The 25,594-nt window shown below is 42.4% G+C and overlaps 1 protein-coding gene across 1 annotated transcript; it reads right to left on the reverse strand.

The window, feature by feature from the left end:
- Positions 1 to 608: 608 nt before the first annotated feature.
- Positions 609 to 19,613, reverse strand: LOC125302460 (activin receptor type-1B-like). Its single transcript, XM_048255651.1, has 9 exons — positions 19,451 to 19,613; positions 9,845 to 10,090; positions 9,132 to 9,386; positions 8,683 to 8,913; positions 8,181 to 8,348; positions 7,090 to 7,246; positions 6,480 to 6,604; positions 5,966 to 6,096; positions 609 to 4,340 (listed from the first exon to the last, which is right to left on the reverse strand). The coding sequence occupies exons 1-9, from the start codon at positions 19,512 to 19,514 to the stop codon at positions 4,215 to 4,217; spliced, it is 1,503 nt and encodes a 500-aa protein (XP_048111608.1). The 5' UTR covers positions 19,515 to 19,613; the 3' UTR covers positions 609 to 4,214.
- Between the last annotated feature and the right edge of the window lie 5,981 nt (positions 19,614 to 25,594).

Here is a 25,594-nt window from a genome sequence, read left to right on the forward strand (position 1 = left end):
CTGCCCATCTCCACACTCAGTTCCTCCCTGATGACATCAGGACTGTGTCATTATTTCCTGCTGACTGCTGTGCCACAAACATTTAGATAGATAGATAGATAGATAGATAGATAGATAGATACTTTATTGATCCCCAAGGGGAAATTCAAGATCAATTTGACCGACTTTCTCTCTACTATTCTGTTCTAGCCAGGCTTCAAGCCTGAGCTGTCAAACCTACTCCTACCATGTGGCATTCAACTTGAAAGCAACTTGTACATTCAACGAAAACAGGAGGAAGTGACTTGCACTGCAGTCGGTTCTTAAGAACAGAATTGTGAAATGATGCATCATGAACATGCTTATCTATCAACCATGAGACAGTACTTTTTCAATGATCTTGACTAAAGCTGTATCTAACACAATCAGGTTCAGTCATAGGTGAGGCCGTTGGTGCTATGTGGATGATTGACCTTTCAAGTGTTACTCATTCTTCTAAAGGAAGTTGAGTCCCAAAAGATTATGAGCACTTAAGAAAGTAAGCCCTGAACATGGCAATGATCGTGAAAATGACATGAGTGGCTAAAATGTATTCAGTAACAATGAAATTAAATAACAACACTGGAAAATAGGAAATACTGAATTTATTACTGTATAATTTTACCCTATGTACAAGATTGGGGAAAAAAAAGCTTATCAGCAGGATTTCATCCCAACCCCCAGAACACAATCATGTACAGGGTCATGATTCTTTTGTACTCATGATTGTAAAACTTGACAAGTGATTGTTTAGAGAGTGAGATCTGACAGACATGTGCGCTAACAGCTGGGAGGGGGTGGGTGGGTGTAGAACAGGCAGGTGAGGTGCTACTCTTTTTTTCTGGGGGCAAAAGTAATTGGAACATCTAAACAGGAAACTGAAAAATACCTTCTATCTGTTAACCCCAAAACCCTTCAGCAGCAGTCATTTCAGAAAATCCATGTATGTACACAGAACCCTTCTGCCTCTAATAATTAGGCTACATTTAGAAAATAGAATAACACCCAGTGTGTTCAGAACAGAGAGCTGACAGTGTAGGGGATTTCAGTAGTGTTTGCGAGATTAGATTTAGTGTTAAGTTCATATATTCATAGTCATTCAAACAGTTGACATTCAAAAATAAAATAGGAAAGCAACGTAGATCTTCAATACAAGAGATTAAGAACTTGGAATCAAACGTTTAGGCTTTTAGTCGGATGTGCTTGGGCTAAAGATTCACGATGTGTTGCGTCAAGACTTCAAATATTGTCCCCAGGCATAATTTAAAAAATACACCTTTTTCCACAAATGTTCAATAAAATTAAAACAGCATATATCGTTTTTATAAAGCACATGTGCTTCTGGGGCAAGTTACATCACAGTGCAGTTTTTCACACCCACTTTTTGACGCTGGGAAATGGCAGTATGTGCCAACCCTGGACAAAAACCTCTTGCTTCTGGGCCGGCATGGTTTCTGACTTAGATATAATATGGAATAATTCAGTGCTATATGTAAAAACATTTAGCCCCACATGGTGTTGCTATGGGTTTCAGTGTCTGGCAGGCTTAAGGGAGGGCAGTCTAGAATGAGTATCTGCTCAGCACTTGTCGTACCTTTTTTAGCTTATGATTCATCACTAAGGAAAGGGGACAGAAAACATACCTACAAATACCATATTTTAAGAAGTGAACTTGCAGTTTTCTCTAAAAAGAGCAAAACTCAATAAATACAAAAAGCCACCCTCTAAAACGAACAAAACATCATACAATATATTTACATCTTGCATATTAACGAGGGTGCACTAGATGGAAACTAGTCTTAAATCCTGTGGCCATCATGTCTAAATGATGCACAGTAGGAGTCAATCAAACACTTCAGCTGTTGCCTCTTAGTGCTCAGTAGTGCTGTAGGGTATCCATTAACTAACATAATTCATTGCAACTTTGTGCACCATATTCAACTGACTGCATTTTTTTGTGTTAATCAGCACGGACAAGCTATTAAATTATCCATTTACAGTTACAAATTCACCATTTAACAACATCATGAACAACTTTAGCTCCTCAGTCCAAGGAGTTAATGATTTAGACATGCAGTGACAATGTTCTGTAGATATATTTTCATAGGACCTTTGATGGTTGTGTAAAATACAACTATGTCCAGGAGATAAACAAGGCTCCTGGGTCCACATTATTCACAATCTGTATTCTGTAATAACTTAATTGAACTTTTTTCTTTGTGTGAAGTAAAAAGCAATCACGCTAGTTCATGGATACTAAAATCATCATCTAAAGTGCCACGCTCACCTCTCTCCCCAAAGCACCAAGAAAATGACCAGTGTTTCCCTCTAGCCTTAGTCAGTGAGTGAGATGGCCTTATGTTCTCAGACCAGTGCATAATCAGGACTAAGTCCTTTGTGATGCCAAAACAGCTTACTTACGAGCCCCCCCCACCCCCAAAAAAACAAAACAAAAAAACTCCCAAGTGATATACAACTTAGCTAAGTATCAGAGATCATTAGGTAAAATATATGTACAATACCGTACCTTTTAAAAAATACATTTTATGTACATCAGCTTGCTTAATCATGGCAAATCGTAACACCCCAGAAAAAAAAATACAATGGTTTCCTAGACAAGGCATTGCCAAAGAATTGAACTGACTTGATAATCAGCTCAAATTTTCCCCAGTTTCACCTCGAAAATTAATTTAGTTTCCATGGGATTGTATCCTTGTCAAGGAAAGACTTGAGATTTGGGAGTGTTGAACACAATGAATAAGAGTGATTTATGTACCATTCCTACGCGTGTGCAGTGTGGAGTACAGTGTAGTCGCGTGATCCTAACAAAGCTGCTATGGCTGTGGTCTCCCGTGAGAACATCAGTGCTTCATCAAAGTGCTTTTCAGAAACTGAATGTTGTGCCAACCATCAGCTGATTGACATTCACCAATTCCTGGGAACCTGGACACCTCCCCTTCCCTCCACTCTCAGCTGCAGTGCTACTTTACATCAGCCGCAAATGCTACATTATCCCACATGATGCCGCTTGCTAAAGCCTTGAACATCAGTGGACCCCCCTCGCCCGCCCCAACCCCCATGCCCACTCCCTTCTATAAAAGGTTTTCATATAGTAGGACTTTGCTTCATTCACTTACACCTATTTTAATCCTCCAGTGTCATCTGATGAGTGGTTTCTATGGCGGCTACAATTTCCTATGGTCGATACTTTACGAGGTCCTCAAGGACTCAAACAAAAAGGTGTCTACGTATGGGGTTTCAGTGCTAAGTCTGTACTTAACGTGGAAGTGCTCGTCTTTATCGGCAGCTTGCGCCCTGGCTAGTGCGGGTCGCCGGGCCCTCTCTGTATAATCTCATGCCCTCTCGCTCCCTCGGAGGCCTTCGTTGTCCTCTCTGCTTGTGAGATCGGGTGTTTGTGGTGGCAGGGGCTCCAGATTAGGCTGGGAGCTGCAGATTAGCGGCCTGCACTGAGCTGTGCTCACCGCTGAGCGGTGTTAGCCTACTAACCTCTGACATGCGCAGCATCGACTACGCCCAACACTAAACCTGAGGGGGGGGGAATAAAACAACACACCAACTGCAAAACAGAGGTGGTCAACTAAGAAACATGGAGACGGTATAAGAGAGATACGCTTTTGCTTGCTATAAAAGGACGCATTTAAATTCAAGACTGGAGGGTTCTTTTAAAAAAAAAAACACCCTAATGGAACCTCTGAGCCAACACTACCTATTTACCATGGGTCACGGAATCGCAAAGAGTCAATTCACCAGACCTTCAATAGACATGAGAAACAAAGAGGAAACAATAATAAAACCAAATTCAAAACTATACAGCAATATTTACCCACCATAAATAATAATACACATATTCATATATTCACAGAGGGGGATATAGTACTAGTGGTTGCAGTTGCAGTAAAAGTAGTAAGATCAGTAGTTGCAGTCGACGGCCACTATAGTCGGAAGGGCTGGAGGTAGGGGGTGGTGGATCATGGGACAACTGGCAGGAGAAGGAGAGGACTGTGGGTACTGTAGTACTCAGTAGTTTTGGCAGAAGAAGGTGAGGTAGGCCATGTCACAAAAGTGTGGACGGCGGCTTTTTTTTCTGACTGGCAGGATAGTTTGCAGTAGTAGAACAGTTGGATCTCATTGCTGAGTTCTCACATCGTCACCAACACTTCCTTTCAGGAATCACCTTAGATTTTGACATCTTCCTCGATGCTCAGCTGGGCCAAGGTCTTTTTGATGCGCAGGGCCGTGAGACGCGCCGCACCGTTAGCATACCAGCACTCGCGCATAATCTTCCCCATCACACGCAGCGCCTAGGAGAGAGAAGAGTGATCATAACATTCAGAGGGCATGAAGAGGAAAAGGAGAATTGTGGTTTATTCAGTGTAAGCACACAAATAACTCCAGAGGAGTCAGGGAGTGCAAGGAGAGTGTGCGTGGAAAGCACTGAAGTTATTCAGTTCAATTGTCCCGGGATGGTTTACAGAGCATGAACGTAAGGTGGCGAGGGATGAGGAAAAGCCTCCTTTAAACAGGAAGAAGTAGGAAGAAGCCTTCCTGTGCAAAATCTCAGCTTGGAATATGATCACTACTGGTGGTGTGGGTTGGTGTTAAGATGGGGGTATACTACAAAGTCAGATAAGTGCTATGTTGAGGTTAAATCAACATAATTCAAACATCAAATAGAGCACAGAGAATCACAGGCTCAGTCCCTGCCTCAGTCATTGCAAGCGCCTCTGATTTATTAATCACCACTATGTGGATACTGTTTTTAGAATTGATTTAGATTAAGTGTTAGTTAGTATAATTTGTATTTTTGTAATTTGTATTTTAGTATATTTTTATATATTGTATTAAGTGTTAGTATAATTTGTATTTTAGTATATTTAGCATATTCTTTATCTTCTACTGTCCTTACTGTTTAGTTGTGTTTTTATATTATATACTTTAAAGGGACACCAGGCAAGCCTGATGCTTTTTCTCTACGAAGCTCCCCCTACCGTCTGTACGTGTCGATACGTGTGCGAGCCCTCGCTCAGTCTGAAACTCTTTTCCTTTCCTTTGCATCTTCCGTCAAGGGTTTTCGCTGCTTCTTCGCCGGCTCTGCCATTATACACACGTTTGCAACAATCTCTAGCTTTTACTTAGCTTGCCTCTGTGCTGTAAACTGATCCTGCTTCGGTCGGCGGGTAGGATACACCGAACTTGCAAGTGGGATATTCTTCCTACAGGCAGTAGGGGCGGGCGAGAGAGCCTTCATTCGCCCAGTAATGAGTCATTTAACCATATACCGACTTACGAAGATGATTAATTAACACAAAAACGTTGCCTGGTGTCCCTTTAATTACTCTTTCTGCTGTTAAAGAATGTGTTTGTGTTGTATGTATGCTGCTGAGACCTTGAATTTCCCCTGGGGATCAATAAAGTATCTATCTATCTATCTATCTATCTATCAAATTCAAATTCGACACATTCAACAGAGGTTTACAGTTGATTACAGTTTACTTTTTTGTTTACAGTTTAAGATGAGCAATTTGTTTGTTTACAAAAAACATGAAATGTTCACAAAAAAACACGTTTGTCCTGAATGTTCACCGCAGTCTGCCAACTGTGAACACATCCCTGGCCCCACGCGTCAGCATAGCACCATGCTGACACCTCTGTCCACCCCCCAGGTGTTAATGAGGATGATGTGTCTGTGTGCATCTCAGCTCTGCCACCAGAGGCAACCGTTTGGGGTGATTGCCTTTTGCTCACCATTTTGTTTACAGTTTAAAGTGAACAATTTTAAATGTTTACAAAATAAACAAACATGAAATGTGAGGATGATGTCCTGAGGCAAAGGTTTGGGGTGATTGCCTTTTGCTCACCATTTTGTTTACAATTTAAAGTGTGTTTACAAAAAACAAAAATGTGAGGATGATGTGCCTGTGTGTACCTCATAGCTCTGCCACCAGTTGGGAATGTTGGGTCGTAACCGCTGATCACACACAACCTTCCTCATGTCCTCTATGGAGGGGTCGGAGGGCACCAAGTCATAGTAGGGCAGCTGATACTCTTCATGAATACCTACATACACACACACGGACACACAAAACCCACATACATGCTTAAAAACAGAGCTGTTAGGTAGGATTAAGGTATTTAGCAGAAACTTTTGTCCAAAAAAAATGTTCAAAACATTAGGTGAAATCAGAGTAAAGACATATTCAAACATTAAAGAATAACAATACTATTAGTATACTATATCATTCATGAAACAATCATATTAAGGAGAAACATACAGTAAATTATTTTCCTTTCATTTTGAATAATAATACTGATAAAATTATGGCATCATGTTTTTTCTTGATCAATGGAGCAAAATACTTTCTCACTCGTACACTGCTCTCTCTCTCCCACACACACACACACACACACACACACACACACACACACACACACACCCACACCTCCTGCGTTGCAGCGTCGAGCAATCTCCCAGTAGACCAGCCCCAGTGCGTAGATATCAGCACACTTGAAGGAGTCAAAGTGTCGCATGTTGATGCTCTCATCCAACACCTCCGGGGCCATGTACCTGACAAACACACACGCACCAGTTAACACTTCCCTCATTAACAGCTAGCAGAGATGGTTCATGGAGCATGTTTCAGCTGCCGATTCATCATCTCTATGAGATGACAGTTGGCGGGGAGTAGAGGGTGTGACCAGGAAATGACCTCTGGTCGGAATCCCCCCCATGGTTACTTAGACCCGATTATCAGTGTTCCCACTGAAAAATGTGCATCTTTCATTTACTGCCATGAACACATACCAGACCAAATGCTCTCCCTGTACAGCATCTTTCATCAAGACCCAACTCCACATTTTTGTTGGAAACGCAGATGCTACCCATCTTTATAAAAGAGATTGCCATCTCATTCAACACAGGAATGCACTGTAGTTCATCCCAGTCCTCGATCTCCACGGACTGGGGGTGACCCAGACAGGGAAGTACAGCTGGCTCCAGAATGGCAACCATGTTGGACAATAGTTTGGTTAATGGCCACTGCGGTCGGTTACCTCTTTGTGCCGACCCGCTGGTTGGGCGCAATGTCGATGGTATCTGTGATGGACTCGTGACGCACAGCCAGGCCCAGGTCAGCGATGGCGCAGGTGCCGTTTTTCTTCACCAGGATGTTCTTAGACTTCAGATCACGGTGAGCGATGCCTGGCTTTCCTACACAGCAAACACACAAGGACTGGGCATTAGGGAACCACTCATCAGCAGTACACTGGCTGGCCAAAACAAAAGTCGCCAACTCTAATATTTTCATTAGACAGGACCAGAATTTGTCGGAGACGACTGAAGCCAGTGGTTTGCCTCTCCTGTCATCCATACTTGGCAAAAAACCAATGCAAGTCTAGATGTAAACACATATGATGTTGCATAAGGTTATCATAATAATGTGTAATGTGGCAAATGAGAGCTGTAAATCAAAGTTAAAGGTTGTCCAATGAAACATTAGAATATGCAACTTTTGGAAAGGCAGTGTAGCCTATTTGGAGTCATTATTTAGCGAGTTATGGCAGCGCATGTTTACATTACATGTAGTAATTTAGCTGACGCTTTTATCCAAAGCCACTTACAAGACAACAATGAAGGTACAATAAAGGATCAGTGCCACTAAGATATTGTTAGTGTAGCAAGAAGTACAACCCACATAGAATAGAAGAACAGTTATAGCGATATGCTGTATGCTATGTATAAGCTTTAAGCTGTATGCTATGTATAAGCTATGTGTTGTATGCTATGTATAAATGATATGCTGTATGCTATGTATAAGCTATATGTTGTATGCTATGTATTGCTATATGTTGTATGCTATGTATAAGCTATATGTTGTATGCTATGTATAAATTATATGTTGTATGCATAAGCTATATGTTGTATGCTATGTATAAATTATATGTTGTATGCTATGTATAAGCTATATGTTGTAGGCTATGTACTGCTATATGTTGTATGCTATGTATAAGCTATATGTTGTATGCTATGTATAAATTATATGTTGTATGCTATGTATAAGCTATATGTTGTATGCTATGTATTGCTATATGCTGAGCCCATTTGGATTGGACGGTCTGTGGGAGTGGTGCTGCCCGTGGCTCACCCTGTGTGCCAAGGATCTCCATGTGCAGATGGGCCAGGCCACTGGCAGCGGACAGCGCCAGCTTGATCATGCCCTCAATGGGCATCGAATAGCGGTTCAGGTAATCAAACAGAGAGCCGTGTTCGTGGTAGTCAGATACCAGCCACAGCTGAGTCCAGGTGCCATTATCTGGGAGAAGAGATGACTCATAAATACATTTACAAAAACACATTTAGAAGATCTTTTTTCAATATTTATGACTCACATTGCAAAGAACATATAATAATTAGCACCTGAACCCATAAAATGAGATGAATTGCTAAATTTTCAAATTAATGATATCCTCAAAAATGCAGAAATGTTCTTTGTTTTCAGTTATAGTTTGGAAATTTGAGCAAGAATGACAGGAAGTGAGTAGGAAAGAAAGATGCGGGTGGCTACTTAGACCCAACTATGGTCAGGATGCTGCTACGTGATGCTGGAGTAGTTGTAGACGCTGGCCTGATCCCGTCAGTGGACTCACCCTTGTTGTCGGCGGCGATGAAGCCCAGGATGTTCTCGTGGCGGAGCATGATGGTCTGGTAGATCTCAGCCTCGCGGAACCAGGAACGCTCCTCGCGGGACGAGAAGATCTTCACGGCCACGTCGCCCCCCCTCCAGCGTCCTCGCCACACCTCACCGAAGCGACCCTTACCGATGATCTCCTGCAACACGATGGTCCGCGCCACTGTCCTCTGCACAAACAGAGGAAGGCCTGCAGAACCGGGACAGAAGACATGATTCTTATTGATCTGGGAAATTTTCATTTTCATTTCACTTTAGGCAAGAGTGGAGGTGTGAACATCCCTGCTGAGACATGTTAGCGACAGTTCTCTTGGGGGGTGGGTTGTTCTCTGGTTAGCCAAGAACACTTCAACTCTTGCACACTTAAGGAGCCTCTTCCTAGCCTCTACTGTATAAACATAGGCTTACCGGAGCCCGAGCCAGAAGTGGAGAGGTCGTAGATGAGGTCCTGCAAGGTCTTGTCCTTGGCCAGGTACAGGTGCTCGGTGCTGGGGTCCTCCACGTCCAGGCGGTGGCGGTGGCCGTAGGCTCTCTGGTGGTGCTGGAAGAGGAAGCGGCCAAGCAGCAGCACCACGCACAGCAGGAAGACCGGCCCCGCCACTGCCGCTGCCACCTCCACCGGGCCCCAGCCCTCAGTGTAGCCAACCGCCGGAAAGGCCGTCACTGTCACACACACACACACACACACACACACAGGCACACACACGCACAAGCACACGGAGAACAGAGATCGTGTGATTTACTGTAAATGCCTCATTATTGCTCCACATAGAGCCTGTCATATGCTGCCTATTTTACAGAATGACTTGTACTCGCAGTGATCATTTAGAGTGGTTTAAAATGTAGCAATATGTAAACAAGACATTTTATGCAGTCAGCATCTGTCCTTAGTTCCCAGGTGCAGTGAGGTCCAGCAACTCCAATCCAAGCCTCTTTACATTACATTATTACTTTATTTCTCTTATCCAGAACTTCCTAAAGAGAACTAACTACTGGAATAATCTGCCTGAAGCAACTCGGGGTTAAGTGCCTTGCTCGTCTTCACAGATAGGTCGGAGACTGAACTTGGGCCACCAGCATATTGTATGTCACCAACTACCACTAAACCTGCGACAACTCACCTGGTTGCACCTTCAGGTCCATGCTGTTACAGTAGTCGTGGTAGCAGCAGTGGGTGTTGAAGTAGCCCTCGGCGCTCAGGCAGTAGAAGGGCTGGCCTGGCGGCACCAGCTGCTTTTGGGGGATGCAGGTCCGCACACGCTGCTCCACGCCGTCGATGACCGAGGTGGACGCCATGCACGCGCCGTCCGTCTGGCACTGGTAGCCCTGCTTCTCGCAGTCAGCAATGGAGCAGTTACACAGCAGGGCTGCAGGGGCGATGGTGGGGTGAGGGGGGACAGATTCTGTTACCAAGCTGTATAAATGAGGTCTTCTAGCTTGAGGGTGTAAATAGCTCTGCATAAATGCACCTAGCTAGAACTAGAAGACTGTATAAATATGCTACAATAATGAAGTGGGTTCTGTTTTATATTTGCAGACAAAACACGCAGAAAAACAAATATGTTTACAAACACGCTTGTGTTGGCACTAGCAGGACACCCTAATGGACAAGTACACAAACAATGCAAAGCCATTTTTCTTGTCATTTTACCTTTTCACCACCAGGGGGTGCGTTTGCAACAGCCGGGAGAAAAACAACCACTGAATCACAGCTCGTCTAGGCAATGAATTTTTTAACAAGGTTGTATTTCTCCAGCCCTTATCAGATTCAGGGTCATTTCATGCTTTTACCTCATAATAGACAGGGAAAAAACACCTGTTCCTCCAGCAAGGACTCCTTTAATAGATAAACAAGAGCATTGCTTATTAGGTCTCTATGGGGGACTTTGTGTTCACAACCAATGGAAACAGCATAAAACACATCAAATCAGAGGCTAGCACTGCAGCTGTCTGCTGCCCGATGGCGGGCTGATGGCATGGAGGCAGAGAGCTGGTGGGCAGAGGGGAAAGTCAGGAGTCAGGGTCGTTCTGGAGGACGAGGCTAGTCATGTCTGGAGTAGTCTGCCTACACACACACACAATCACACACACACACACACACACACACAGCTGTGGCGTCTGGTGGGATTCATAATGTGTACATGCACTTACTTTACTAATTCACTTACTTCAAATCAAATCAACACACACACACACACACACTCACACACACACTCTCCTTCCACAACAGCATCCCAAACAACTATCTCTGGATGTGAGATTGTCTTCAATACATGAGGCTGTCAAACAAAGGCCTTGCTCCCTTTCTCATCTCTTCCCATGCACACACACACACGCACACATAAACAGATGCCTTACTAAGGCTATAACATCAAGTCAACTGTGTTCCTCTGGGATGCGCTCTCTCTCTCTCTCTCTCTCACAAACCTCCTGCTCCCCGAACCTGTGACTTGGTTATGATCGGACAGCAAATGAGCAGCCTAATAGGAGAAAGCAAGTCTCCAGTTACCGCGGCGATGTTACACCCTGGAGAGAAATAGCACCAAGGTCAGATCTGACTGCGCTACTGCCATTAGGCCACTAAAACCATAAAAGCCTTTTTGTTTCATCAAATCCCATCGCCCTGCTGAATAAAAAACACACACACACACACTTCCTCCTTCTCTCCCGCAGTGTTTCAGTAGATCATTAAGTCCTGACTAAGCTTTTACTCTAGCCAGCCACTCGTTTGGCGGGTGACGTTCTTTCCCAGCTAAACCTTTGTTCTTTGATGGAAAAGGGGCACCACAGAAAGAGAGAGAGAGAGCGTCTGTCTGTTCTGGCATCCGTCTGTTCTGGCGTTGGCTGTGTGTTTCACCATGGACAGACAGACGGAGAGCCTGACGGACGGACAGTAATGACATTTGGCATTAGGAGAAGCTGGGCGCCGTGTGCTTGAGGAGCAGAGAGAGGCTGGAGGTTTCTGAATGGCACAGGGAGGGGGGAAACAGAGAAAAACCATCTGCCATATTTTAAATAGATCAGTGCTGAGATATGTCTGCAGCCTCTATTAAGGAACATTATTACATATTCTACCCTGTCCAGCATTAAAGGCTGCTCATCTTATTTGTGCATGCGTGTGTGTACAGTCTATCACGTGTGCGTGTGTGTGTGTGTGTGTGTGTGTGTGTGTGTGTGTATGTGCCTGCATGTGTGTTTGTGTGTGCATGTAAGGCCATGTGACTTGTGTAGACACACACCAGTGTACAATGGTAAAGAAAACATGCATGCACCACACACACACATACACACAGACAGACCCACTCACGCAAAAACAATAACATTGCATCTTGTGCAGGAGGAAGTGGCTGTGCTGTGAGCTTTTGATAGGAAGGGGCAAATCCTCTTCAGTTTTAGGGGATTGCTGGATGTGGGGGTGTTTTAGCCGGGGTGGGGTAGGGTGGGGTGGGTGGGTTGGCGGTTGTTCTGTACTAAGCCTTAGCCCACTGTGATGGGTAGCAGTTGTACAGCTACAGGGGGGCAAGGGTGGGGTGTGTGTGTGTGTGTGGGGGTCTGAATTTGAGGGAATGGAGGTGGTTTGGGTATAAGCTCTTTCCAAACCCACTGGTCTGACTGGGGGACAGAGGGGCTGGGGAGGGGGACAGCTCCAGGATTTTGGGGGTTGATGGAGTTCATGCAACCCCCTTGCGGTCTTAGTCTGTGTGTGTGTGTGTGTGTGTGTGAGAGAGAGAGTGTGTGTGTGTGTGTGTGTGTGTGTGTGGGGGGGGGTACATCGGGTGTAAATAGTTGGCAGTACCAGCTGTTACAGATTGTAAACCCAAGTCTAGACAGAGACTGAGACTCAGAGACACAGCACATACACTAGACAAAGACACACTTCCTCACGGCAGAAGCAAAAAAATGCACCCCAAAAATTTGGATTGGCTGTGTCAATTTATACAAACAACAGTGGCAACAGCTTTAGAAAGGGCTTTTGGTCCCACATCCACACAAGTTCTTTATTTTGGAAAACAAAGCTAGTTTAATCCCTCTAAAGCCATGTGGGCCAATATCTTTGCTATCCTGATATACTTACACGTCTTAGCTTAAAAATATAAAACTGGGTTTAGGTTTGCCATTGCCTGAGTCAGTGCCATAAATCTTGTCATACATACTTTCCGTACAAGATGGTGGCGACCTGAAGAAGAGCAAAGCAATGCACTGCACAACTGAACTGCCCAAACAGACCTTTTTATTCCCTTTCTTGTGACTTACAAAGTAAACATATTTCAGTTTTCTACAGAGACCCTCTCCAAAGTAGCATACACGTGTAGGCTAATGATTTTTTTGAGCCTAGCTATAATGGCTTATAAGAGTGCCCTCCCAGGCTATGCTATAGCCTAACTCCAGTCTAACAACTAAAAGATAGTTTCCCCTTCAACTTTACCAAGAACTTGATTCCAGTCATATTTGACCTTATCAGTCCTGTTATGCATAACTTGTTCCAGTACCGGGTCATTTACCCCCCTCCCCCCTCCCCCCCAACATTCTAAATCAATTATATGCACCATATTGCAATGTAGCATAGAAATGTTATACACCATTTATACGCCAACTTTTTTCATGTACAATCTGTATAGTGCTGTACATTCTCAGATTAATTAAAAGTAGATGCAACATATTGGGTACTGAAATATTCACAAGAATCTATAGAAATTGAATCTTCATGTTGTATTATCCAATATTAGTTGTACAGACGTATAGTTTATCTTATACACAACCATTGAACAAACAAAGTAAATGCAAAAGTAGAGACTTTTTTGTAATTATTCCATATTTTGTGTAGTCAGTCCATATCAGAACACCTGACATACAATCTAAATAGTCCACAAGAGTGTTACCTTTCATTTGAGACCAGGATTATGCTTCTACACCAAGAGGTTGCCACACAGTAAGCCTTTTATTGTCAGTGTGCATTTTGGGAACCCAAAAGGCCTATGGGGAGTTTTCATAGGGCATTTTACAAAACGCATGAGCATACCTTGGCAAATAATGGTCCAAAGCAGTCATTTTTTATTCTATATTGATCTACTATTGCACACAGCTTCACAAGACCTGGTGCTAGGGCTCAGTTGTGTTTCTAAGTCATCTCAAGTGACCTAGAGGGCTGAAATGGTGGTCAGCTCAGAGATATTTGTTATCCGGCAGAAATATAAAACAGTATTCTAGCCTCTGTATATTTTAAGCTTTCATGTGCAATCAATAACACAGAATGTAGCATTCTCTATATATATATGTGTGTGTGTGTGTGTGTGTGTGTGTGTGTGTGTGTGTGTGTGTGTGTGTGTGTGGAAAGACCAGTAGTTAGTGTGATGTGCTGGTCTAGTTACAGTAGCTAGTCTAGAACTTGACACCTCCATCATAAAAGAGGAAGAGCGACCACAGTCCACAATAAATCATTAATCACAACTGTGTACAGGCTGGACAGGATGTCGCGCAGACTCCACTCGGTTCACTGGCTGTATTGAGTTCATTTAGTGGTAGGCCTACACAGGTCAGGCTTAGGTACCGGTCTAACAGGAATAAGGTTCCACTTAATTAGCCTGCATTTGTTAGTGAGAAAGGCACTATATATATTTATACTATAATTATAAGATGATTCTTATGATTCAACGGCCGAACAACCTCAATAGAATAAACAAACGCAAAATGCCATTCATGGATACTTTCAAGGTCTCAGAGTAAATGACTACAAAATATGGCTTAAGCCGAGGCAGACAAGGCTCAGTACAGTGAAAGCCGTAGGCCTATCTGTATAGCAATGTCTTTTTTCACAGCTTTTTAAAAGTGTTTTGATATTGAGTGCTGACATAACCTCTATGTTTCATAACGTCTACGTAACCTCAGACCTGTACATTTCATTACATTACATTACATTACATTACATTTGGCTGACGCTTTTTAACCAAAGCGACTAACAACATGGTAAACAGTAAGTTTTAGAACAATTCTCACAATTTTAGGACAGTTTAAAAAAAACATTAGAGTACAGTAAGAATAAGTGCGTCGGTGAGTGCTGTTTTTAACAGTTACTTATCAGTTTAAAACGGCTGGTGAGTGCTAGGATCAGTAAGACTTGTTGTAAGTGTTGCTATGAGAGTAGATGTTCTCTAAAGAGCTGGGTCTTCAGGAGTTTTTGAAAGTGGAAAAGGATGTCCCTGCCCCTTGTAGGAACTGGCAGTGTGTTCCACCAACGAGGAACAACAGATGAGAAAAGTTTGGATTGGCTTGAGCGTGCCGGTGGTAGAGCTAGGCGTCGTTAAGTCAGAGGAGCGAGCGGTCTGGAGGTAGTGTAAGTCTGTCTGTATGAGGGCATTCAAGTAGGTGGGAGCAGAACCGGAGACTACTTTGTAGGCAAGCGTTAGAGACTTGAATTTGATGCGGGGCGCCATAGGTAGCCAGTGTAGCTGGATGAGCAGCGGGGTAACATGTGCCCTTTTGGGTTGGTTGTAGACCAGGCGCCGCTTGCGTTCTGGATCATCTGAAGTGGTTTCACTGCGCAGGCTGGGAGACCTGTCAGGAGGGCATTGCAGTAGTCGAGTGCGTGAGATGACTATTGCCTGAACCAGAAGTTGGGTAGCATCTTGAGTCAAGTAAGTCCTGATTTTCCATTATGTTGTAGAGTGCTTAAACGGCATGACCGGGCGACTGAGGCAACATGATCTGAGAAGTTTAGTTGGTTGTCGAGAACAACTCCTAGATTTCTTGCAGTCCTGGTCGGTGAAACAGACAGGGAGTCAAATTTGATGTTGATGTCGTGGTGTATGGTAGGTTTAGCTGGGATGACCAGCAGTTCAGTCTTTGAGAGGTTCAGCTGGAGGTGGTGTGCCTTCATCCATGTAGCTATGTCTGAAAGGCAATCCGAGATCCGTGCTGAAACCAGGGGGTCGTCAGGTGGAAAGGACAGATAGAGCTGTGTGTCGTCTGCATAGCAGTGGTATGAGAAGCCGTGCGAACGGATAATCTTTCACATTATAGCAGGTTAATAAAAGATGAATAAAACATTTCCCTGATAAATTTTTAAACGTGTCTGACTACATAAAATGTTTCTGACATTTCCTGAGGGTAGACCCAGTCCAGCCAGTGAGGAACTCTTTTTAACACCTCTGATGGGTGTTCTGGACATCATCAACAAAATCATTGTCTGCGTGTCAAATGGAGGATTATTCTGCCTGCCAATATCATTTCCTGAACGTAATAGAAATGGCCGATACTTTGTTGTTCATACGCAATTAAAGAGGCATTATGCCCAAATTGATTTTCTCATAATCATCAGCTTTTTCCCCCATAATCCAGACTGGGAGAGATTAGGCGCTGCTTGAGTCTATTTTTCAGACAAAACACTGGACAACATAGAGCTATATAATACACAGTCCGAGGCATGGTTTAGGTGGGCTTGCATGCATGCCCTTTCAACCATCTGGCTATTTAAGACCCTATAAAACGTCAGGGAGTCAAACCTATTCTCCAAAGATTTGTCCTGTTTTAGGTTTGGGATCTAATCTGGGCAAAACCCTGCTGTTCAAAAGTCTTACAAATTTCAACTCCAGATCTGATTTGTGTGTGTGTGTGTGTGTGTGTGTGTGTGTGTGTGTGTGTGTGTGTGTGTGTGTGTGTGTTTGTGTGTGTATGTGTGTGTGTGTATTGTAAGTGAGTAGAGAATTAGAACCTATGATGGGCTGGGAAATAACCTGTCAGCTGACCAAAGTCCATAAGCATAGGCCATAAGCATTTAGCATTTTTTCAATCGCTTTCATAGAAATCATTCTCGATTTACAGCCAAAAAACACAGAGACTTAGACTCAGAGTGAGCAATGGCAAGCTCCAGGTTGTTTCAATGATTAGTTTACTCTGCATGTTCAGGCATTCCCCTAACCAGTCCTGAATCAATGACACTACAGCTTACAACTCACACTTGTCACACAAGACATTCAAGAGAACCTTGATCTGAAAATAGTTGTAGAGGGGGCATTACACAAGACCACCTGTTTCTGTACATCAGACAAGACAGCAGGACAGACACACACACACAGAAACATAACCAAACATACCACATATACAAAGCTTCCTTACAGCTTTTCAAATGTTGTGATTTGTGCTGACACTGTAAAAAATCAGTGTTCCCTTCCGTTGGCGAGGACACACACACATGAATGCACACACCCCTGCTTTACTCAAAGTGCAGCAGGTCTCGCCCTGAACGTGGGTGGCGACGTTAAGGCTTGGGGAGTGTAGGCGGAAACATTCGCATCCGCAACAACAGGTCACAGGATTCCACAGCGACACAAACATACGAGCCAGCTATCAGTATCTCAGCAAGTCTCAGGTAATGAGACACAGGGAGAGGATGTGTTCTTTCATGCGACCTCATGACAGAGTCTGGTTTCTTGTGAGTCATTTATGAGGTTTCATTTACGCAATCACACGAGACATTCACCGTAAGGAAAGACACGAATGAAAACGAAATGTGATGAAAACATACATTGGTTTTGATGTGGCGGTAGGTCTCCCCTCTTTGGGCGCAAGTTCTATTACGTGCTGTGTTCTTCGGAAATGATAGCCAATTATGTGAGTGGGCTGGGGAACAACATATCACCCCAATAGGCAACCTGATCCAGCTCAGCTTGCTATTCGATCAGACACATTTTGTGTCTTCATTGACATTTTGCCTTGAGACTATACACTACCATATAATATGCTCCATATTTTAATCATAACAAAAGGTCAATGTGATTGATAACACCGTATTTAGGAAATCAAAAAATCTATAATGCATGGCAGAGGACACACACACACAAAATCTTAAAATAAGTTCTGTAATTTGCCGAAACTGCTTGGGGAAGCTGCGATCTCTAAACACAGCTTTTATAAACCACTGTTCAGATTAGATAAGAAGCCTGAAAAAAGTCCTCATTATCCTGTTGTTTACAAATAAGTTATCACAGAAAATGCTTGAATTGTAAATAACTAAATAGCATGTCCATGGGAAAAAAATGCGGCTACAAGCCTGATGTCTGTTTATGCTTCCAAGATTACTCTGTGGCTTATCTTATAAGGGTAGTTCTTGGCAGCCATGACTGATTCCTGATTTCACTCGCAGTGCTAGGTGCTCTCCTTATAGCTATGGTGAGGAAATGTTAGATTTTGCTGTGAGAACCTGAAAGATGTTAGATTTTGCTGTGAGAACCTGAAAGCTATGAGTAAAGCTTTGCGTGTGTATAGAAGTGTTACAAAGAGAGTACATATATTCAAACCTCTTTTTGTATTAAAAGTGCTAAAGGCTACAACAGAGGAGAGGAAAACCTTTTGATTTAAGGTCATGGAGAGAGAGAGGGAGAGAGGCCATTTTATGGCCTATAGGGTTCTCCATTGTAATGACTTATCACTGTGTGCACTAGACCAGACATTTATTTCAAACGGGGTCCACATTTCATACAGATGGAAAGGGGGGTGGGGTGTTGGGGAGGGGGCCGAATGCCTACCCTGTAGCCCTAGACTGGGTCACAGGCAGCAATGAAGTCACAAAAGACCTCGTCTTCATCTTTTTTTTTTTTTTTTTTTTTTTTTTCATCTTTGACATGACATCAACTGGGGCAACACAGTATCCTTGTACTATATATTGAGAGAGTACTTTAAATATGAAACACCACAGTGTTCTGGAAACCAGGCGTCATCAAATAAAGCATTATTGAATAAACTGATAATGGATGAAGAACATCACTATTATACCACCTAAAGAAAATATCCACTGAAAGGGATCCTTCATGAACCATCCAATGATCAAAGAAGCAAACGAAGTACAACTATGGGACAGGCTATACAGCTAAGTAGGTCAGATCCAAAGTAGCAACATGAAGATTTCAGTCTCCAAAAGTGCAACAATACACAATAATATCACATAGTAGGGTAGGCCTCCAAATACACAACCAGTAGGCATATATCATAAAAACAAGTTCCATTATATCTGACCATCCTGGAGACCCAAGTGTAATGGGGCAGAATATACGACTGGAGAGGTGTGAGTTGCGCGCATCACAATTCAGATAGCCTAAAAGCCTGTTAAATCATATAGCCTAAAAGCCTGTTAAAACGGACTTCAAAATCGTCTCTGCAAAGCTGTTAAAACCGGCTTGACAAGACAAGCAGTAGGCTTGAGGAGGCTTGCTATTGTTTATAAAAAAAAAATAGACAGCGCCACATCCATTTAGAATAGTCTCCACAAATCAAACTTGTGGAAAAGTTATGTGAGCAATAACATGAATAAGTCCAGTTGATGTAGCCTACTAGTCAGCATAATAAACAGCGATCAACATAACAGCTCTAAGGACGACGGTGCTTATCCCACGCTTCCCGACAGCCCAGTACCATAGGCTAGTTCCTATTAGCCAGGTATTACTGTGAGCGACTGTAATTCAGATACGTTGTAACAAACGCGTAACTATACAATGTATCAACCAATGTGGATAATCGCTCATTCCAGGGGGGCGACAGCGCTTGTTTGGCTGTGTAGCCTACTACTGATCACAACACACAACAAAAACAGGTGCCCTGCTAGCTCAGGCTTGCTAAGTTACCAAATCAAGCGCCATGTTGTAGGAAATGCCAAATTCAGCGGCAGCCCGTGGACGAAAATAAATAAATAGAACGAACAAAATCTAGCCGTGATGGAGGATAAACATCTAACTCACCATCATATAGTCCAAAGGAGCCAGCTAAGACGAACAACGATAAAATAATTCGATGTTTATCCATGATCACAGGATTCCCATTGCATCTCAGTAACAGCCTACTACATTCAAGTGGTATATTGACATGAGAAAGCCGACCTCGAGCGCACAACACACTCACACCACTGCTAGTCAGAAGACGCGGACGCGCTTAAAGGAGGGTGATTTAAAGGGGAGGGATTAGGCCTACAGAAGCTTTATTTTTTAAAGAGAGCGACGATACAATCCACCCATTTAGAACAGCAAAACATTACTAACTGAAGTGAGGTAGTATGGAGATTAATATTGTAGCCTACAACGTTTAAGCACAGGACTGGAGAAAACAATTCATGAACTACCCTACTGCTCAAACATAAATTCGGCACATATTCTGACAAAATAATTGCCACATAGATTAATGCGCGTATTTGGCAACATTTAAAGCCATCCGCGGAAATGATTAGGCTAAAGCCAGCCCAACGGCATCGTTGGAGGAGAAGAACGATCTAGCGTTGTAGCCTACATGAAGATAGTCGGCCACAAATGAGTTTCCCGGTTTATGTTATATAAAGCAAACTTTTGGCAAAATTCCGTAGACGGCTAATGTTTCTCCCAATAATAAATACCGTAAATCAGTAGAATTTATACAGTGATTTCAACTGTGAGTATCTTTCGTCCTCTAGTGGCAAAGTGCAGAAATGCTGATGCATGTCAACAAAATAGCAGACTAGTCAAATAAGGTCACGGTGTCTGGTGCCTGTCTGTGTCCTGAAAAACAACAAAACAGGGTTCTTTAATGTATTCCGTCGGTCGGCTGTAGGATATTTCCTGATGTACAATGCAGACTCCTGAGTTGAAATGAACAACCGACTCAATTTTAAAATCGATGAGAAATATTCTGAATGTGAAGGGATTGTTGAAAACGCCTATACAATTGCTTGGCGTCTATGCTGGTAGGCTACAATCACTAGGCCTACCATTCAGGAATCTTGCACAAATTCAAATATGTATTGCATTTCCATTATTCCTCCTTATTTGACTCCTTATTGACTACACCGCCAAACCATGCAATCAAAGCGTTGATTTAACGATCGGTCCCATGCGTAAAAAGTCAACTAGATGCGGGCCCTCAGGTGGCCTTGAACCTTTACATTCGGGAGACTGGATGCACTTTCTGTGTTTTGCCCTTTGTATTTTGCCAAAAAAAGTGACATCTTTCATCAAATGTCGGTGGGGTATATTCGAGCTGACATCCAAGCAACGTTTCATTTTAACATCATGGAACATTCACATTGTCTCTATATTACATGTGATCATGACAGTGACTGTGGGTAATTTTAAGATTTTAAACAGTTTGCAATTTTAAGGAGTAAAGTCAATTCTATGACAGCAGCCATGCATTATTTTCACCAAAATAAGGGTGATAGGCCTATGTTTCTTTCTCTACATTTGCTGTATGTTTAGACATATTTTTGCTTTCAAAAAGTGAAATACTCACTTATCAAATCTCTTCCATTTTCATGGAATGCCAGTGGTTCAAGACAAAAATTGAAATATATGTCCCACACAATGACTCTAAATTAAAACCTTTGACTGAGATTGAGCCTGAAATTGTGTTGTAAAATATATGGGTTCATATTTGTTAAAACTCTAAAGACGCCTTCCTGTCAGATCCAGAAATGGACTTAAAAGGGTTATACAGATGAAATTGTGTATTTTTTGTTTTGGAATTGAGTAAACAACTGCATTTAAATACTTTGTTAACAATATATTATGGATCTGCTGCACTTCTGAAACAATTTGGTAAGAGTTTAACACACCAATGTAAATGTCACTGGTTATGACCTGGAAGTCGTAAAACGAACAGTTTGGAAATGGGCATCAGTGGGATCCTTTCCAGGACCTGCAGAGTAAATTCAAATTTGCTAACAGTTTAGTCTGGGTCAATCCAGGCTACCACTCCAGTTTGTGAAACCATGCCACACCCTGTAGATGGTGCTTGATTGGAGCCAGTTTTCTCCAAAAAGAGGACAAACCCAAAGCGAACCATGCAAGAACCATGTGTAACACCTTACACTTATGTAATAATAATATTATTATTACAAGCGATCTAGTAAATCTAATTTCATATTCTTATTTAGATAGATAGACAGATCTAGCACTGACAGTTGGCTCAGCATGGTTGTTTTCTTATGCTTGTGTGCAGGTGTGTTATGTTTTTATTCTTTGCTAAAAATGCATTTTTTCATTTTCACCTGTTTAATATCCTTATGGAGAGATGAGCTGAAAGGAGCTATTGTGGAACTCGCCATGGTTGTTTTGCTGTGCTTGAGCTTCATAGCAGTGCTTGTTTGGGTCATCTTTTACAGTAGCCTAATAGGCCTACACAACACTACACAACACTACACAACACAAGACAGAAGTTACACATGTAGAGAAGAAGCAGTCTGGTATTATATTTATAATAGAGTGGAATGGACATTTCTAAGTGACGCTAAACTTTTGAACATCAGTGCGATCTGATTTGACATTAAACAGAATTGGAACTAGATGTACCACAACACGGTACAAAATATGGCCACAAAAATAAATCACGCTTGTCAATTTGTCTCCATACTCCTACTCCAGCCCCTGCTCTTGCAACTTTTGTGTATGTAAATGAGTGTGTGCATAGTGTGTGTTTGTTTTTGTGTATATGTGTGTGGGTGTGTGTGTATAAATATAAGTATATATACTCTTTTGATCCCGTGAAGGAAATTTGGTCTCTGCATTTCTCCCAATCCGTGAATTAGTGAAACACACTCAGCACACAGTGAGCACACAGTGAGGTGAAGCACACACGTGTGTGTGTGTGTGTGTGTGTGTGTGTGTGTGTGTGTGTGTGTGTGTGTGTGAAAGAGAGAGAGAGAGAGAGTGTGAGAGACAGAGAGTGTGTGTATGCGTGTGTGTGTGTGCATGCGGCTTCACCAGCGTGGCAGTCATAATTATGTACAGTACGCACAAAACACTGTATAGGCCAGATGGTGTGTCGAGCCATTCATGATGCAATCCAAGGAGGGGTTCCCAAATATTTTGGTTCCAAGGACCCCTTGTGGGGGAGAACATTTTCTGAGAACCCACCTTTAATTGTAACAATTAAGTGCCATTTGTTTTGTGTTTGTGGCCAGGTCCACTATTCTGTGTTTTCTGGCAGGTGTGTAACCAGATCTTTTGTCAACTTTGGATTCAGCATTACTTGACCACGTGGACTGACTCACATGGTCATCAGCTAGCTAGCTGGCAAATAAGCCAAGCTAAGAAGCTGTGGGCATAGTTCTTCATGACCTGAGTGAAGTGATTCAGGTTAAATGTTAATATGGATGGGAGCTAATGGACACAAATAGCTTGTTTTATTGGGGGAAAGATTTATCCTCTGCAGGTAGAAATGAATTTATAAAATGATAAACCACAACTTTATAATTTAAAGCAAATTATTTTGCGGACTCCTTTGGCTATGGGTTGCAGACCCCACTTTGAGAACTACTGATGTGAACGTAGTTATGTCTATGCAGGCCACGTCCTCTGAAAAGCGGTTGGTATTTGAGGTGCAAACTTCAGAATAGTCACCTTTCAGCCACACCTCAATCCAATAATTTGCATTGTCACCACTGACAACATTGTATCATCCATAGTGGGTATCAGTTCACCTAGTCTAAACATAGTTCTGTTCTACAGAGACATCACCAAATTTCTTCTTCTTATTTTTTAATTGAATGCAAAGGTACAGTGGAAATAGTCCACAGAAACTATACAGAGGGTGTGTTGTCCCACCCATGATATAAGTTATGTGGTTATGTTTACTTTACTTTATGTTACTTTATTTATTTTCTAGTTGGTTGCTACTGTATGGTTCCATGTTTTCAATTACAGTTCATAAATGGAGCATATCATGTGTTTATTGATTCAGTGGCAGGCTTAACAGAATTGAAAAATCTCCATTCTGTCTTTTACCTATTAAGATAACAAGAACAAGAATCTTTCTTCTGTACATGTTTTGTATGCAGGCTATGACGTTAAAGACTCAAGTGGTATTAGGCCTAAACTGACAATAGCTGCAGATGAAAGCGCTGAAGAAAGTGGGGAAACCCCTCTGTCTGTCTCTGAGATGGATGTGAGGAACTTTTTTCAGAAGACTAAATGCAGGAAAGCCGCAGGACCCAATGGCATCTCTGACAGGGTACTAAAATCCTGTACCAGCTAGCCCCTGTGTTTACAAACATATTTAATATTGGCTCAAGCTGTTGTTCCATCATGCTTCAAGTCCATTATGCTTCAAGTCCACAGTCCATTATTGTACCTGTGCCAAAAAACAAAAGTCCATCATGCCTTAATGACTACCGCCCAGTACATCAACAGTGATGAAGCGTTTTGAGAAGCTTGTGAAGAACTTAGTTTGCTCATCCCTGCCAAGCTCCTTCCACCCCCTCCAATTTGTCTAGAGCCAACAGGTCTAGAGACGATGGCATCTCCAACCTTCTCCATACCACCCTGACCCACCTGGAGGGAGGGAGGGGGAATTATGTGTGAATGCTGTTCATTGATTATAGTTCAGCATTCAACACCATAGCCCCCTCAATCTAGTCACAAAAGTGAGAACTCTGGGATTGAACCCCTTACTGTGCAACTGGATACTCAGATTTTTCACTAACCAATCACAGGTAGTCAGAATGGGTGGTCTGACATCTGGCGCATTAGCCATCAGGACAGGACAGGCTTGGAATTTCACCATTCTGGGGGCAAGGCCACTTGGCCTTCAGTTGGGCATATTTGGTGGGGGGCACAAAGGCCACATGTCAGGGCACCAAGGCCAAAGTTAACTATACAGTAGTAGGCTATAAAAATGATCAAAGTTGTATTTAGCCTATTCACTGCAGTAGACCTGCATCACTGTATGAAACATTACACAAACATGAAACATGACATATTACATATAACTGTAAATCATCTGATCATCTAATAAAAACAGATATCTAGGCTATATATAAAATTTATTTTATATTTGGCCTGCTATGAAATCATGTAGGCCTATTGAACAATTTAAATGTAGCACAGCTCAGCTTTAAGAAACTCAAATAGCCTAGATGCATGCTTAGCATTTTTTGATCATTAAGGCTACTTTCACAAACTCTTAGTCAGCTGTCCTCTGATTTATCAATATCTAGGCGATATTTGTAACATTTATTTTGTATTTGGCCCGTTATGAAATCATGTGGAACAATTTAAACACATTGTAAAACTTAAAGCCCAAATTTGGAGACATCCATGCATGTCGAAATTTACTGCAAATTCAACTGGATTACTCTGAAACGGCTAACTGTACAGGGGACTGCTTTACACCTTTGTGTTCGGTAAGGTCTGCTGTTTATTCTGATATATGGTTTGTCATGTGTTAAAAGAAGGGTTCGTGAAGTATTCCACCTAGATGAATGGGTAGGGAGATCATGGGACTTAAAACCTTCAGTAGAATGTATGATTAAATTGAATTATATTATTTACTTTTCTCGCGAACCGTTCAACACAGCAATTATCGGCTAACATCGTTTAAAAGCTGAGCTCTTTAAAAGCTCTTTCATGTGATACTGTGTGATGAATAGGCTACTTCGCCAGTAGTTCAACTGAGAAGAATGGGTGAATTTGGACGCACTTTTTGCGCTGTCACTTTCTCCACTGCGTAAAAGACTAAATTAATTTGCGCTGTGAATGCTAAGATTATTTTGACAGGCCACAGGCTAAATAAAAATCGCTATCAGTAGGACACAAAGCAGAATATTGAAAGAAGGGGGCACCAAGGCCACCGTGGCCTGTAAACCTATGATTTTCAAAGGGGCTCATGGCCAACGCAAGGGGCTACGACGGCCATGGCCGTCATGGCCGCCGTGAAATTCCTACCCTGCTTGTATCCCATTCTCTTTCAATCTATTTATTCAATTCTTCTAGAAAATGTTCTTTATCCTTAGACACCTGCACATGGAAATTGAGCAGCAAATGCCATTTCACTGCATGTTTTGCAACAGTTTATCACCCGGAGAGAATAAATACTTTTTTTCTGATTGTCTGGTGTGGTGGCTATTACTGTAATTCTGAATA

This window comes from Alosa alosa, chromosome 10 (assembly GCF_017589495.1).
Source record: "Alosa alosa isolate M-15738 ecotype Scorff River chromosome 10, AALO_Geno_1.1, whole genome shotgun sequence".
Taxonomy (NCBI): domain Eukaryota; kingdom Metazoa; phylum Chordata; class Actinopteri; order Clupeiformes; family Clupeidae; genus Alosa; species Alosa alosa.